General features: G+C 52.2%; 1 protein-coding gene across 8 annotated transcripts in view; it reads right to left on the minus strand.

Annotated features, from left to right (window-relative positions):
• Window positions 1-14,068, minus strand: part of Pla2g6 (phospholipase A2 group VI) — a 37,538-nt gene extending 23,470 nt beyond the window's left edge. For 4 of the 8 annotated variants that reach the window (XM_036208341.1, XM_036208340.1, XM_036208339.1 and 1 more), the window contains exons 1-5: window positions 13,797-13,992; window positions 13,449-13,528; window positions 6,194-6,439; window positions 2,214-2,429; window positions 1,118-1,301 (exon numbers count right to left, since the gene is read on the minus strand). In XM_036208341.1, the coding sequence (XP_036064234.1) occupies window positions 1,118-1,301; window positions 2,214-2,429; window positions 6,194-6,402 (609 nt within the window). In that variant the 5' untranslated portion in view covers window positions 6,403-6,439; window positions 13,449-13,528; window positions 13,797-13,992. The other 4 variants (XM_036208336.1, XM_036208334.1, XM_036208337.1 and 1 more) reach the window with 4 other exon arrangements.
• Between the last annotated feature and the right edge of the window lie 1,564 nt (window positions 14,069-15,632).

Genomic DNA, 15,632 nt, shown 5'->3' on the forward strand with positions numbered 1-15,632 from the left:
TGGTTTGGTTTTTTTCCGAGATAAGGTAACTCTATGTAACACCCTTAGCTGTCCTGGCACTCACTCTGTAGACCAGGCTGGCCTCAAACTCACAGAGATCTGCCCGCCTCTGATTAAAGGTGTGCCCCACCACTGCCTGGCTAGACAAGCAGTTGTTTATGCTGTGGTTTTTAGGAAATAACAATGAGGAAAAATTGTCTGTACACATATGTAATTTTCCTCCAGATATGAAACCCACCCACAGACACCAAGAGTGACTGCTATCGGGAAGCTGGAAGGATCCTGTCCTCCTGTTTGGGGTTCAATGTCATCTCCCTGGTGTTGGTTATGACCACTGGGTACAGCTGAGACACAAGGAAGGCTGGAGACCCAGGAGGGCAAGAAGCTGGCAACATGGGGGAAGCCTAGGCAAGCCTGCCCCATCCCCAGGTTAGTGGCCCTCAGGGGCCAAATTTCTTGCTTCTGCTGAGCCTTAGTTTCTTGTAGTGTGAGCATACTGGCTGCTCTTCCAGAGGGCACAGGTTTGAATCCCAGCACCCACAGCAGCTCACAGCATCTGTGACTTCAGCCCCAGGAGATTCATCACCCTCTTCTGGCCTCTGAGGGCACTGCACACATGGTGTGCACAGGCATGCATACAGGCAAAGCATCTATACGCACAAAAACACACTGAAAACACTTAAAACATCATCTGTCCTGTACTTAAAGAGTTGACAGGAGTGCCTCTGGCACAAATGCCCATCCTATAGGTGCTGGGCAGTCTGGCTTGGTTTGAGTACCCATAAATTAGGTCAAGTCCCAGTGTACCTTGAACCCTCCAGTCAGGGGCTGACCTGATGCACCCAGCCCAGCGGCTGGCTCTAGGCAGCTACTGAGCTCCATGCCTGACTGGAGTTTCCATAGAGTTCAGCTCACTGAGTTGGAGAACTCCCAAAGCTAAAGATAAGTCTCCCTCTAAGTGTCACCAGGAGGGCGGGGGTGATGAAGGAGCTTAGGCCTCAAGCATCAAGGATGGATGAATGAGAAGCCTCGGAGTGACCCATGAACCTAGGGCCCCAAAGCAAGTTTCAGGCACAAGAAGGAGGTGCTTGGTTGCTGCCCACCAGCCAGCACTCACCTGTAGCACCTGGGAATTTTCCCCTTGTACCGCGTAATGGAAGGCGGTCTCTCCCTTGTTGTCAGTGACATCCATCTGGGCATGGCAGTACTGTACCAACTCCACCAGGATCTCACTGTCACCTTTGCGGCAGGCCAAATGTAAGGGGGTGCAGCCCTCCTCATTCTCTGTGCTGTTGGCGCAGCTGTTGGGGTTGGGGGGGCAGTGATAGGTAAGTAATAAGATGGGGACCCCCGAAGGCGGGGTGCCGAGAATCCCAAGTGCAGAAGCAGGATCCAGGCTAAATCTGGGGGTCCTGGGGTGACTCAAGCCCAGCTCAGCCTGAGCCACTGCATCGCTTCTGCTGAGCTGTGCCAGGTTGCAGTGCATTCTGCTCACCCATGGGGAGAGGTGCTAACAGGATGACACAAAAGGGTCGCACAGTACAGAAACTTGCTGAACCTCTGTACTTCAGGAGCTCTGTGAGATGGGATACCTTGGTGTCCAAGCTCATCCCTGGGAGCTGGAGACCTCAGAGAGGGTTTTGGTTTTGCTTTTGAAATAAGGTCTCACTCTGTAGACCAGGCTGGTCTCAAACTCACAGAGATCTGCTTGCCTCTGCCTCCCAAGTGCTGGAACTAAAGCCGCCCTGGTGAGGTTTCAGCTAGAACCCAGGCATTGAACCAAGAAGTACGGGGCTGCCAGCCAGGAACTTGCAAGGGCATCCAAGGTGACCTCTTCAGGGAATATGCTGACACAGCATTGACTAACCGGATATAAAACAGGCCATCCAAGCTTCCAGGAAAACAGCAGGGCTTGGGGAGGAGACTGTGATTTGAGCCCCTATGGAGCCCTCTCCTGCTGGAAAGCTGTGCCCTGGTCCCAAGCCTCTCTTTGAGACACCAGGGTAGCTGGCAAGCTCAGTGTCTGCCTTTCCTTCTGGTCTGGATTGGGTCTCAGTTACCAGCCGCTGCTCCTCCCTTACTGAAGCCATGGAAAGAAGAGAGCACTCGGACATGCTGCATGTGTGCTCCACAGGGCTGAGCGCCATCCAACGCCACACTCCAATGGCCCCAGCCCCCATGCAACATGCATGCTCAGGGCCCCGACTGCCCACCTGATGATGCGGCTGTGATGGAAGCACTCCCGGATGCCCAGCTCCACCGCCAGGTGCGTCACCGTCCAGCTGGGGTGGTTGCGGATGAGGTCAGACAGATGCTGCAGCACCTCCGTGTGCAGGACCTGCACGGAGCTCTCGTAGAAGGGGGGCAGCTGGGAAGAATACCGCTGGAAGTTCATCAGGGCGTCTGCCTCCGACTCCAGTTGGAAGAGTCTGCCGCCAAGGAAGAGAGGCCACTGAGGTGAGTCGTGGGCACAGAGGCCGGGCCAGCCGAGGGGCAGAGCCCAGCATAAACAGATCGTAAACGCCGCAAACAAGCCACCCGGTGTCCCAGGCTGCAATGTGCTCTCCTTGCTCCAACCACTCTCAAAAATGGAGTTTACTTGTGACTTAACTGTGCTGACGTCTCTCATCTGGCGACTTCATACCTTATTTACTGAAAGCTGTGTCTTATTCTCCTCTAACTTGATTTCACAACCAGGAGCCTCAGCCTCAAACTTTGGCTCTAGGTACATGCTCAGAATTAAGTAAGTGGAACCTAGATGGCCAGCCACAGAACACCATGTGAGTTATGGCTCATTATCTGTGCAATGGATAATATACAGCTATTAAAATGGTTTAATGTCATAGGGAGGGGCTGGAAAATAACCCAGTGGGTAAAAACATCCACTACCAAGCCTAACAACCTGGGTTTAATCCCAAGGGCCCACATGGAAGAAGGAAGCAGACTTCCAAAAGTTGCCCTCTGACCTCCACTGTACACTGTGACATCACCTGCACTCCACACTATGACATCACCTCCCCTGTACACTGACATGACCCCCACCTCACAATATGACATCACCTTCACTCTACACTATGACATGACCCCCACTCCACACTATGACATCACCTCCACTCCACACTATGACATGACCCCCACTCCACACTATGACATGACCCCCACTCCACACTATGACATCACCCCCACTCCACACTATGACATCACCCCCACTCCACACTATGACATGACCCCCACTCCACACTATGACATCACCTCCACTCCACTATGACATCACCTCCACTCCACACTATGACATCACCTCCACTCCACACTATGACATGACCCCCACTCCACACTATGACATCACCTCCACTCCACTATGACATCACCTCCACTCCACACTATGACATGACCCCCACTCCACACTATGACATCACCTCCACTCCACTATGACATCACCTCCACTCCACACTATGACATGACCCCCACTCCACACTATGACATCACCTCCACTCCACACTATGACATCACCTCCACTCCACACTATGACATCACCTCCACTCCACACTATGACATGACCCCCACTCCACACTATGACATGACCCCCACTCCACACTATGACATGACCCCCACTCCACACTATGACATGACCCCCCACTCCACACTATGACATGACCCCCACTCCACACTATGACATCACCTCCACTCCACACTATGACATGACCCCCACTCCACACTATGACATGACCCCCACTCTACACTATGACATTGAGCTCTGCTAAGATCCCAGACTTTTGGGATAAATGAATCAGTACTGTTTTGGGCCACTGCTTTCTGGGGTGCTTTGTTACATAGCAATAACTGGTCACGAGACACTGTTCAACACAAGACAGCAGAAGTTGACGAGGGCACAGCTACAAGGAGGTGAGTAACATGGCAGAGGGTAACCACAGTGTGACAGCTGGAAGCCAACAGCACGGAAGCCAAGGACAGCCGAAAGAAAATTAATCTTGGCAGAAGACTCAGCACAGGAAACCCCAAACAAACAAAGAACAACCTGAGGAGGCTGGAGAGTTGGCTCAGCCTTAAAGAGTCCTTTGTGTCCTTGAGGAGGACCAGAGTTCAGTTCCCAGCACCCATCCATGTAGAGTGGATCACAAATGCCTGTAACTCCAGCTCTGAGGGAAGCTGATACCATCTTCTGGTCTCTGCATGCGCGCGCGCGCGCACACACACACACACACACACACACACACAAAAACAATTAAAAAGTAATAGCTGAGCATGGGGGCACACATCTTTAATCCCAGTACTCAGGAAGCAGAGGCAGGTGGATCTTTGTGAGTTCAGGGCCAGCCTGGTCTATAGAATGAGTTCCAGGACAGCCAGAACTACACAGTGAGACCCTGTCTTGAAAAAACAAATAAACAAAGGCATAACAAGACAAAACAAGAAAGATCTTTTTAACAGAAGGGGAATTCATTTGCATAGTACTGGAAAATGCCTCCCTGAGGTGAGGCTTAAGAACAGAATGCTGCAGCCTGAGGGACTGCATCCAACACCCATTTACCTTCCCTGGGGAGCCCCTGGGGGGCCCCGACTGGCCTGCAGAATGCTGCCATCTTGCTGTGTTCTCAAGTAGCAGCAGTCAGACATCATCTTTTGTGTCTCTTCTAATGAGGGAACTCCACCCTCATGATCTGATCACACCTCAAGGCCTCACTTCCTAATACTATCCCACTGGGGACTGGATTTCAATACACAAAGGGGCACGGACACAAACATTCAATTCACAGAAGAAATATTTAGCAGAGGGGACTTTGCAGGGGGTCCAGTCCTGGGAGGGTGGTGTGATGTGGCCTGGGAGCCGACAGCCTCAGAAGCACAGATGGAGCATCTACGGTGGCCCTAGGGAGGGCCAAGCAAAAGGTTCAGAGTGGGCAGGCAGGCGGGCAGGTAGGTGGGTAGGCGGGCAGGTGGGTAGGCGGGCAGGCGGGCAGGTAGGTGGGTAGGCGGGCAGGCGGGCAGGTAGGTGGGTAGGCGGGCAGGTAGGTGGGTAGGTGGGCAGGTAGGTGGGTAGGTGGGCAGGCGGGCAGGTAGGTGGGTAGGCGGGCAGGCGGGCAGGTAGGTGGGTAGGCAGGCGGGCAGGTAGGTGACTGGAGCTGTCTTCAGTAGGCTCATTTCACAAAGGCCCAGAGAAGTACTAGCTGAGACAGGCGTGGATGGCCATGGAGGAGGGTCAGGGGAGGTGGCTCTTGTGAGGGTGAACCCAGGAGGTCCAGAGACACACAGAAAGGCTGTGCACCCAGCACAGGCTCCCCTGCAGCTACAGGGAGATGTGAGCGTGACACGGCAGCAGAAGATGGAGAAGTGTGGTCAGCTGGTACCTAGTCTGTCAGTCACTTCGGCCAAGATCAGAGAGCAGGCAAGGGGTACAGGAGTGGGAGAGAAGTGGGCAGAGGGAGGGGACCAGGCGGACCTGCCACCCACAGCTTCAGCCCTCTGAAGGCCTAGAACAGCCTTCTCCCCTTCTCTGGAACAAAGCCATCCCTCTTCCAGAGGAGCTCTGGAGGCTTCCTGTGTCCCTATGGTTCCCGGGCTCTACCTCTGTCAGAACACTGCCCCTTAAGGTGTTAGCAGGCCTGTGTACTTGTGGCTTCCCTCACCAGCCTGCATGTTCCTTAAAATCACAGACCATGTACAGTGTCATCTCACAGGGCTGACTGGCCCCAGGCCCAGGGCTCCTGTGAACAGGTAGATGATGGGATAGCCAGGCAGAAGAGAGCATCGGTAACACCCCCGCCCCAACATCAGGTAGCCCAGCCCCATCAGACCCTGAAATGGAGCCTTAGCTCTGTGGACTCTCCTCTTTTCCCACTGTCTTGCCCTGGAGTCCTGCCCTAGCCTTCTAGGCCCAAGAAGTCCCAACATGCCTAGTGCCGGCCCTTACATACCAGCTGTCCACACTCTGACCCTACAACAGCCACAGTACTGTTGATCCAGTTGAAGGCTACCCCAGTGGGTCTTCTCAGCTTCCCGATCCTTCCTCCTTCCCACGAAGACTCCGGAAAGGACCCACTGTTTTCTCCTCCTGACCCCTCCCTCCAGTAATACACCTTTTAGGCAGAGCTCCAAAGAGGCCACATCCATACAGCCCCGAAAGCTGAGGACGAAGGGAAAGAAAGGAGAGTTGATGGCCCTGACCCTCGCCTACCGGTAGCCGTTCTGTGGGCTCCTGGGGCTGACCAGGATGCAGTCCCAGGTGCGATTGGAGACATTATGGAAGAGGACCAGCTGCCCTTCCTCTCGAACACGATCACTCGAGGCATAGTCAGCCACGGACACCTCCTTCACCCGGAACGGGTTCGAGAACAAGTTGGTGACACTACTTAGGGTGTTGACAAGGCGCCCGAAGAACTGCATCCTCTGTGGGGCAGGTGGGGCCCGGCCTGCCCCGGCTCTGGAAGAAAATAAGGTCTCTGGTCAGTTGGACGCAGTCTCTCATGCCCACCTCACAGGTGTCCTGCACGGGCACGTCATCGTCCCTACCAGCCTGTGCCCTGATTCTGGACCAGTAGAAACCCGAAAAGGAGAGAAATGGCCCTGAGTGGAATAGCAGGTCTGATGGAAAGTTCCAGAACCCCCAGGCCAGGCCAAGGAGAGGACTGGTACCGATAGCAAGAATAGTGGGCATGACTGTGCTGTCTGTGGCAAAGAAGGCCTGGCCAGTTGGACAGCTTATCACCTCACAAGTCAAAGACGGCATTCTTGAGATGCCTGGCAAAGCCTGATGGGCATGCCAATTCCACAAGCAAAGCCCAGGGCCCCTCACCACGACATACCAGACTGCACCACACCACTAGGAAGGTAGCAGGTATTCCTTTACTGAGGATTTACATTTGGCATTGTCCCTTTGGGGAGCTTAGATAAAGGTTTTGGTATAGGAACTGACTTGCTAAAGGTGTGAACTGTATAATAATTAAAGGGCCCTTTGCTAAACTACAGTGGTTCAGTCTGGAGAGAGAAATCCACCTTGCAGCTAGGAAAGGTGCCTCTTTGTCTTGATTCCACGGACCTGCAGGAACCTACATCCACACCCAGTATATAACAATAAGGTCAGGCAAAAGAGCCAAACTGAGAACACCGGAAGGAAGAAGGGCAGAGTCAAGGTCCTCAGCAGATGCACAGAAGCAAGATGAGCATGCCGGACTGAGAAAAGGTACAGAGCCACATGGCAAAGCTTAAATAAGAAATATAGGTTAATCTTTGCTTGTTTTTATTTTTTGAGGCAGGGTCTCTCTGTATAACACGTGTGTGTTATTAGGGTATGTGCATGTTCAGTTCCACAAGCATGTATGTGTGAGTGTAGATGTGCACAGGTGCCAAAGGTCATGTGCCATTCCCCAGGAGCCATCTACCTTATTTTTGAGACAAGGTCTCTCATTGGCTCCTAGGGTTAACCAGTTAGGCTAGTTGGCATGCAAGTTCCAGGGACCTCTCCAGCTCCAGAATTGCAAGCACACGCCACCGCTGGGAACTGAACTCAGGTCCTCATGCTTGTGAGGTGAGCACTTTACCGACTGAACTATCTCCCCAGCAAATTCTAAGTGACTGCCATGCTGGGCATGCCTGGGGCCTCCCTGGGCCCCCTCCTGGAAATCTACACACGCTCATCACTTCTGCACAGCCACCCTCCAACACAGTTATCCTCACTTTACATAGGAGGACGCCAAAGAACAGCAAGGTGGAGTCACATGCCCGGAGCCACACAGCTGACAGGGGAGTGCTGTACCCCTCTGTGAGTGGCTCCAATGTCTCTCCCCCCTGCAGAGAAGGTCTCTCACCCCTACAAAGGTCTCTCACTTCTGCACAAAGTATAACTTGATTCAAGTTTTTCTTTTTCCTTTCCTTTTCTTTTTTTTTTAAAGACAGGGTTTCTCTATGTAGCCCTGGCTGTCCTGGACTCACTCTATAGACCAAGCTGGCCTTGAACTCAGAGATCCACTTGCCTCTGCTGAGTGCTGAGATTAAAGGTGTACACCACCACCACCCAGATCAAGTTTCTTATGACAAAATTTAACTAAATATATACTTTGCACCATTTTTTAAAGGACTGGCAGGATGGCTCAGTGGGTAAAGGCAGTCACTGTGCAAGCCTGGAAACCTTAGTTCAATCCCGAGAACCCAGGTTAAGGTGGAAGGAGCGAACCAACTCCACAAAATTGACCTCTTACCTCCACACATTCACCATTGCGCTCACTCTACCCCCACACACATATAAAAAAGTAAATTAAAGACAATAGATAAATAAATGTACCCGGATATCTGGAAGTGAAGGTCCTGGTTTCGTGGGCAATACTGTTGCTTTTCTTGATATTCCAACTGGCACACAAAATTACTATGACTTTACAGAGAGCAGGTATGTAGGCTGAGCCTGGCTGTGTCAGGTCTCACTCAGAAGAGCTATAGCTTCATGCAGATTTGCCAGAGGCCAGGCCAGATGCTGGGAAGTGCTCCAGGGATGGAGGAGGGCTTCAAGAACACCCAAGAGCCCCGCTGGTTTAACCCACTTGCCAGTGGGACCAGCAGCCTCACTTAGAGGAAGGTCCCCACCCCAGCACTCTCTAGCAGAGACACCTCCCATGTGTTGAAAGGCCTGGCTTCCATCCAGCTGGGGCCAGTGTGACACAATGATGTAACTAAGGAAAAGGCTAGGATGCCAGCCCGTGGTGACATTTTAACAGCAGCCATTGTTCTTGTGGGAAGGAAGAGAGGAAATGAACTCTATGCACCCTGGGTCCCATTCCGGAACAAGTATGGCAGCACAGCCAGGGATGCACAAGGCCAGGAGAAGACAGGTGTGCCTACCTCTTGCCACCCTGTCCCTACCACCTCAGGGCCCAGCTGGGTCCTTGCAGTCTAGCTACAGGGCACGATTCAGGCTCCGAACAAGCTGCTACCACAGCCTGTAAGAGATCTTCCACGTGGACCCCCCTCCCCACCTCTTGGGTCTGCCTCTTGCAGCTTCTTTCTATGTTCCGCTAACATTCCTTTTCTACTACTGACCCTTCTGCTCCATGCCAGAGCCGGCTCCTCAATGGGTCATCTGACGCAACTGCCCATTTCCAGGCCTAAGTACCACAAGTGACAAGGGACAAGCCCAGACCATCCATGTGGTGCCAGTGGTGACTGTTCACTCCAGGCTCTGTGGCCTCTCCCCTTGTCTCTGTCACCCACTTCTGGTCAGGGGCCCAGTGGACCTGCTGGGTTTCTTTCTGGAAGACAATGCCTGTGGGGTCTAAGGCTCTCCTGGAGGGACTGAAGACTTAAGCCGAGATAGGAAGGGTTCAAAAGACAAGAGAATACATCTGGCCACCAAAACAAAAAACAAACAAACAACAAACCCTGAAGGTTTTACTGGAAGAGTCTCCTGGGCCCATGAGGGCCAGCCAGGCCCAGGCTCTGCTCTGAGTGCATGGCCCCTGGGTTAGGACATTGGCGGACAGGGCTCAAGCTCTAACACAAAGACAGAAGGCACCCAAGGGGGATGGGGAGACACCTCCCCCCCAGCATGTACAATAGAGGGAACCAGTGGGAAGACAGAGGCCTCAATGGCCACCCTGGACCAGCAAGTCATCTGGCCTGGCTGAGGGAGGTCTGCATCTGCCTCAGCCATGAAGATCCTTGGGCAGGTCTCAGGGGAGACAGGAGCTGTGCCCACTCTTTGGGGTCACTCTTCTTCCAAAGCTGCCTGGCTGTTTGTCTTCCTGCTGTGGGATGGTCTTTCTGTATACTGTGAATATATGTTGCTCCCACTGGTTAATAAATAAAGCTGTTTTGGCCTATGGGAAGGCAGGATAAAAGCCAGGTGGGAAATCCAAGCAGAGATACAGGGAGAAGGGCAGTGTCAGGGAGACACCATCCAGTCGCCCAAGGAGCAAGATGTCTGCAGACTGGTTACACCACAGCCACGTGGCAAAATATAGATTAATAGAAATGGGTTATTTTGGCCGGGGGAGGGGGGTGGTGGCAGCAGTGCACGCCTGTAATCCCAGCACTCAGGAGGCAGAGGCAGGTGGATCTCTGTGAATTCGAGGCCAGCCTGGGCTACCCAGTGAGTTCCAGGAAAAAGGCGCAAAGCTACATGGAGAAACTCTGTCTCAAAGAAAGAAAGAGAGAGAGAGAGAGAGAGAGAGAGAGAGAAAGGACTGGGCAGAACAGAGAAAGGCTTCGGATTACAGCTCCCCTCCTCACTCTTGGATGGTTTTGGGGAGAAGCTGCTAGATGGGAGCCATGAGCCATCCAGTTCATTCTATAGGACCCAGAATGTCCTCCCTGCTTATTTATGGCAGGGCTCCTTTTCACCATTCTGGGTCCTCTGTCACTCCAAGGCAAAGCAAACACTGGACTGGCCCCTTCCTGCAAGCTGGCATTCAAGACAGTTCTCAATGGAGGTGTGGGAAGCCCAGGTCCTGGTCCAATCTTACTCACACGGTTCCTCTGTGCCTATCTAGTATGTAGACTACAAACTGAATGACCGTACCTCCCCACTGACCCTGTCTGTATGTCCCGTAGATCTTCAACACTTCAGACAAAGCCCAAACTCCAGAGGACATGTCAGGATCCCCAGAAGGGGGCCAGCCTGCAGTCCAGCCCACTCACCCCACTCTGGTTAGCCAGCATTATCTCCCAGACATGTCACGTTTATGTCAGTGTGCCTAGGCGTTCCAACACCACCTTCATTACCCCCTGCCCTACTTAACCTCTCTCTCCTGACAGATAAGAAGCATGAGCAGTGGTGGCACACGCCTTTAATCCCAGCACTCGGAGGCAGAGCCAGGTAAATCTCTGTGAGTTCGAGGCCAGCGTGGGCTACAGAGTGAGTTACTGAGCTACAGAGAAACCCTGTCTCGAAAAAAAAAAAAGAAAGAAAAGAAAAGAAACCCTGTCTCAAAAAACAAAACAGATAAGAAGCATGTACACAAATAAACCTTTCCTTTCTTGTCTCTCAAGACTCAGTTTGGGGGCCACATCTTCCAGAAGCCCTCTTTTCCCTCAGCCTTTCTCCTCTGCAACCCCAAACCATGGGGTCCCTCACAAAGGGACCATGATACTGCTTTTATTCCTCCATCAAAGGCATGGTACCCATTTCCAGCAGCTGTCTGATAAACATCAAGTTTATCATTAACTTAACAAATCAGTGGACGGATGGGAAGAAATGAATGTTTGTGAGCCACCAGCTGGTATCTCTGAGGCAAGAGACAAGGAGATCCCACCTTCCTCTATACATCAGGCTCTTCTCTCCACAAGAAGGGCAGGTGAATCCAGCTTCCTGCTTTCCTCCAAGGACTACCTTCCCCCACTTCTCCCCCCACCAGGAGACCCTTCCTCCAGCACTTCTGGGTCTTATGAGTGCCAATGGGTGCTGGACTGGTTCCTTCTGGAAAAATCAGTGTCACCTCCCGGCAGGGTACCAACAACCAAGCTCATTTTTAGCCTGTCATGAAAGCTGTCTAGTGATTGGGGGGTGGGGGGTGTTCCACCTGACCCAGACAACCACAGGGGGAGGAGAAACAGGTCAAAACATCTGAGCAGATCTCAGATGACGGCTGCAGGGGCTTCTGGGAGCACACTCGAACACACAGGATGTCTCATGATGGGGACTCTAGGGTGCCACCCTCCTGAGCAGCTGATACCGCTCCTGTCTGCCCCATCCAGTGCCTGTGGCTGCAGGCTGAGGACCTGAGGACCGATCCAGGCATGATCTTGACCTCCTTCCTGCAGCTTTCCTATGTACACAATGCCTGGGAGTGCATGCCCTCCACACAGGCCACACTTACTTGTGTACACACCCAGGCAGTTAAGTGCAGAAGAACACACACATGGGCACACAGTGCTGAGGAAGCTCCTTTCACTCTATCTTGGTGATAACACTTTGCTGGGCAAATAGGAAATCCCCTCTTTTTTTTTTTTTATCATTTTTTGAGACAGGGTTTCTCTGTGTAGCCCTGGCTGTCCTGGAACTCATTCTGTAGACCAGGCTGGCCTCGAACTTACAGAGATCCACCTGTCTCTGCCTCCCGAGTGCTGGGATTAAAGTCGTGCATCACCACTGCCTGGCTGGAAATCCCCTCTTAAGCATGCTACCATAATCACATTTAACAAGAAAGGTAACCCATAGAAGGGTGGGGAAATGCCCTAAGCACTGAGCCAACAGTAGGAACCCTTATACAACATGACAGTCACATGGTTGGTGTCACACTGTGGGGCACAGATCCTCTGACTTCCAACAGGGCACAGGAGGAAAAGTAGGCCATCTGTCATATGAGCAATGTGATTCAGCAACACGGTACACTGAACAGTGTCTGCCATTTTCCCTTGGTTACCATAGCTGCCTGGTCGTGGGTCACTGCAACTGCTCAAGTCACATGACACTAAATCAGGACCAAAATTCAAAGTACAGTTTCTACTAAATGCAGACCTCTCCATAACATTGTCAACTCCAGAAATCAAGTCCATCTATTAGAAACTGGGAACCCTCAGAGCTGGAGAGGTGGCTCAGAAGAGCCCTGGCTGCTCTTGAAGAGGACCAGGGTTCAATTTCCAGCACCCACATGGCAGTTCACAACTTCCGTAACTCCAGTTCCACGTGACCCAGCACCTTATTCTGCCACGAACACACATACATACACACCAGGCACACATGGAGTGCACTTCAATAGATGCAGGCAAAACACTCACCTGCATAAAGTAAAAGTAAATAAATCTTTTTTTAAAAACAATAAATTAGGGACCCTCTACACTGAAAATCCAGCTCCAAGCTCATCAGCATGGCCCTGGCAAGGGAGGTCACTGGTCTCCCTTTCTCCAGCTAAGTAGGAATAGCGCTGGCTACATCAATATTTGCTCAGTGGAAAGTGAATGAATAGTAAGGGTAACGTGATAAAAGAGCCTGTTTGACAGGGGTGATTAATAAACACTGAAAACACCAACAATAGGAAACGTACTTCCTCTCCTCTCTCTCTCTGGTCCCTTTCCCTTTCCATCCTGCCTGTGACACAACAGCAAAGCCATGCACTTGTACAGGGCCACACTGGTCACTAAGCATGACCTTCTACCTCTTCTCATTCAAATACTGAGCCTCACAGAAACCATAGTGGGCAGGAAATACAGCCCCCTCTGGCACAGTGAGAAAGCTGAAACCTGGACAGAACATGGCCTCCAAGCTCCAGAAACATGAAGGCTGAGACAGGAACAATACACTGAACTCGCCCAAGGGTGGAGCTTCAAACGATGCCAGTCCAGACCTGCCCAATCCTGTTGGGCGGGCAAGAGGGCAGGTGAGGGAACCTTAACAGAAGGGTTAGTGTTTGTTTGGGATCATGTGAGTAGCCCCATTAAAAATATAGGCACAGATCCATAAGCCCTCCCTGTCTCACACCCAATCCCTGGCCCAGTCACACAATCACCTGGGTCACAGGCTCCCTGTCACCAGCTTCCAGGTCATCTGTGGGAGCTGGAGGTGGACCCAGAATCGGAGGCTAGAAAACTGGGAAGAACACATGTGGGAGCAGATGAGAATCGGAGGCACAGGAGAAGATAAGCAGGGAGTTAGAAATGGGCGGGGGAGGGGGAGCACAACGGGAGGGACACAGGAAGCAGGTGGCGTGGGGGACACAGGGCGATAATTTACTGAGGCGGCAAACCAGGAGCACTTAGGAGCGCACAGGGAGGAGGTGGGGACAGTGGGCAGTCTGGGGAGAAAGCTGGGGCAGTGAGTTGGGAGAAGGGTTCATTTAGGAAGACAGGGAACCTACAGGAGGCTACCGATGGGAGTTGGGGACGCCAGGGGATCAAAGGACAGCAGCCGGGAGCACTCGGGGGGCGGGGTCAGACAAGAGTTAACGGAGGACAAGCCTCACAGCGGAGACACGAGGACAGTCCCAAGCGGGGTCCAAGGTGGAGACCGGGGAACCCAGAAGATTTGGGAAGGGCCGTCAGGCTCCGCCCCCGCCGCACCGTCACTCACCTCCGCTTACTCAGCACTTCTTGGCCCTCCTACTTCCGCAAACAAACGCGCCCCGACCACGTGACGCCCCTACGGCTCTCCACCAATCGACGGAGCCCGTGCGCCGGGCAGGCTGTGGCCCCGCCCCCTAGCACGGCCTCACGCGCGGTCAGGCGCCGCCATCTTCTATAACTGCCCAATGGAAGCCGCTTCTGTTGCCAGGGGGCGGTCGGAATTCCCACTGGAGCCAATCCTGCGTGGCTGGTGGCGGCCATGTCTGCCTCGGGCGGAAGGTCCTCCTGACGGCAGTTTGGGCAGGCATATTGGTGAAGGGCAGGCGGCTGTCCCTGGCTCGCTCTGACCTCAAGCAACCAGGGCTGGCCCCCAACTTTTCATTCGTGAGAGCTCATGAAGATAATTAGAAAGCCAACAAAGCCACAGGACATAACCGGGAAGAACCTGATTTGATTTTGCCAGGTTCTCCCACGCCAGGTTGCAAATCAAAATATGGGACTTCCGGTTAGATTGACTCAAGACCAAACAAAAATGTTAATGTTTGCAAGTGTGCACATGCGTGTGGAAGCCAGGGGTCAACGTTGGATGTTTTTCCCAATCCCTCTTCACCTTATTTTTATTTACTTATTTTTTTTAGGCAGGGTCTCTCACTGAACTTGGAACTCACCCACTGGGCTAGCCACTGAGTCCCCAGGAATCCTCTTGTCTCCTTCTTCACAGCTTTGAGGTTACAAACACACATTTAGCTTTTCCAGTGTGTGCTGGGGATTGAACTCCATCAGCAAGACAGCTTAGCAAGCACTTTCCAACTGAGCAGTCCACCCAGCACCTAAACAAACTATGATGCCGGGCGGTGGTGGCGCACACCTGTAATCCCAGCATTTGGGAGGCAGAGCCAGGCGGATCTCTGTGAGTTCGAGACCAGCCTGGGCTACCAAGTGAGCTCCAGGAAAGGCGCAAAGCTACACAAAGAAACCCTGTCTCGAAACTGCCCCCCCCAAAAAAACAAAACAAAACAAAGAAACAAAAATTTAAAAAAACAAAAACAAAAAACAAAACAAACGATGAGTGTTCAGTGATAAAACTTGATTTGTTGTCTGACAACCCTACCTCAAGATGTCAAGGAATGCTGTGTGTGGTAATTGCATACTTGTAATCCCAACACTTAGATGCGGGAGACTGGAAGATCAGGAGTTCAAACTCAGCCTCAACTAGTTCAGTTGAAACCCAACCTGACACTGTCTCTAAATCAATGTCTGGAAATAGCTTAGCACTTCTAGTCAGAATTTAGTCAAATGATCTCTGTGAAGCTGAGAAGTGACATCTGGGGTTGGTGATGGTCACTGAGAAGACTCAACCTTTGTGCCTGTCTATAGTGGGATTTCAATAAATGGCAGTTAGGATTAATAATGCTGATATTGAGGACTCTGGAGAAAAACCAGGAGACTGGGTTTGGAGACTCATTTGCTTCTGACTAAGTAGGTCTCTTCCCCTTCTTCAGACCACCAGATTCAGTTGATTCCTTATTTTCTCTAAAGAGCCTTGAGCCTAGCTAGATCTCACAGACTGCTCTCTGTCCAAATGGAACTTACCCTGTCAACCTTTCTGGTACTGGGCAGGATGCCCTGTC

The sequence above is a fragment of the Onychomys torridus genome, chromosome 16, assembly GCF_903995425.1.
Source record: "Onychomys torridus chromosome 16, mOncTor1.1, whole genome shotgun sequence".
Taxonomy (NCBI): domain Eukaryota; kingdom Metazoa; phylum Chordata; class Mammalia; order Rodentia; family Cricetidae; genus Onychomys; species Onychomys torridus.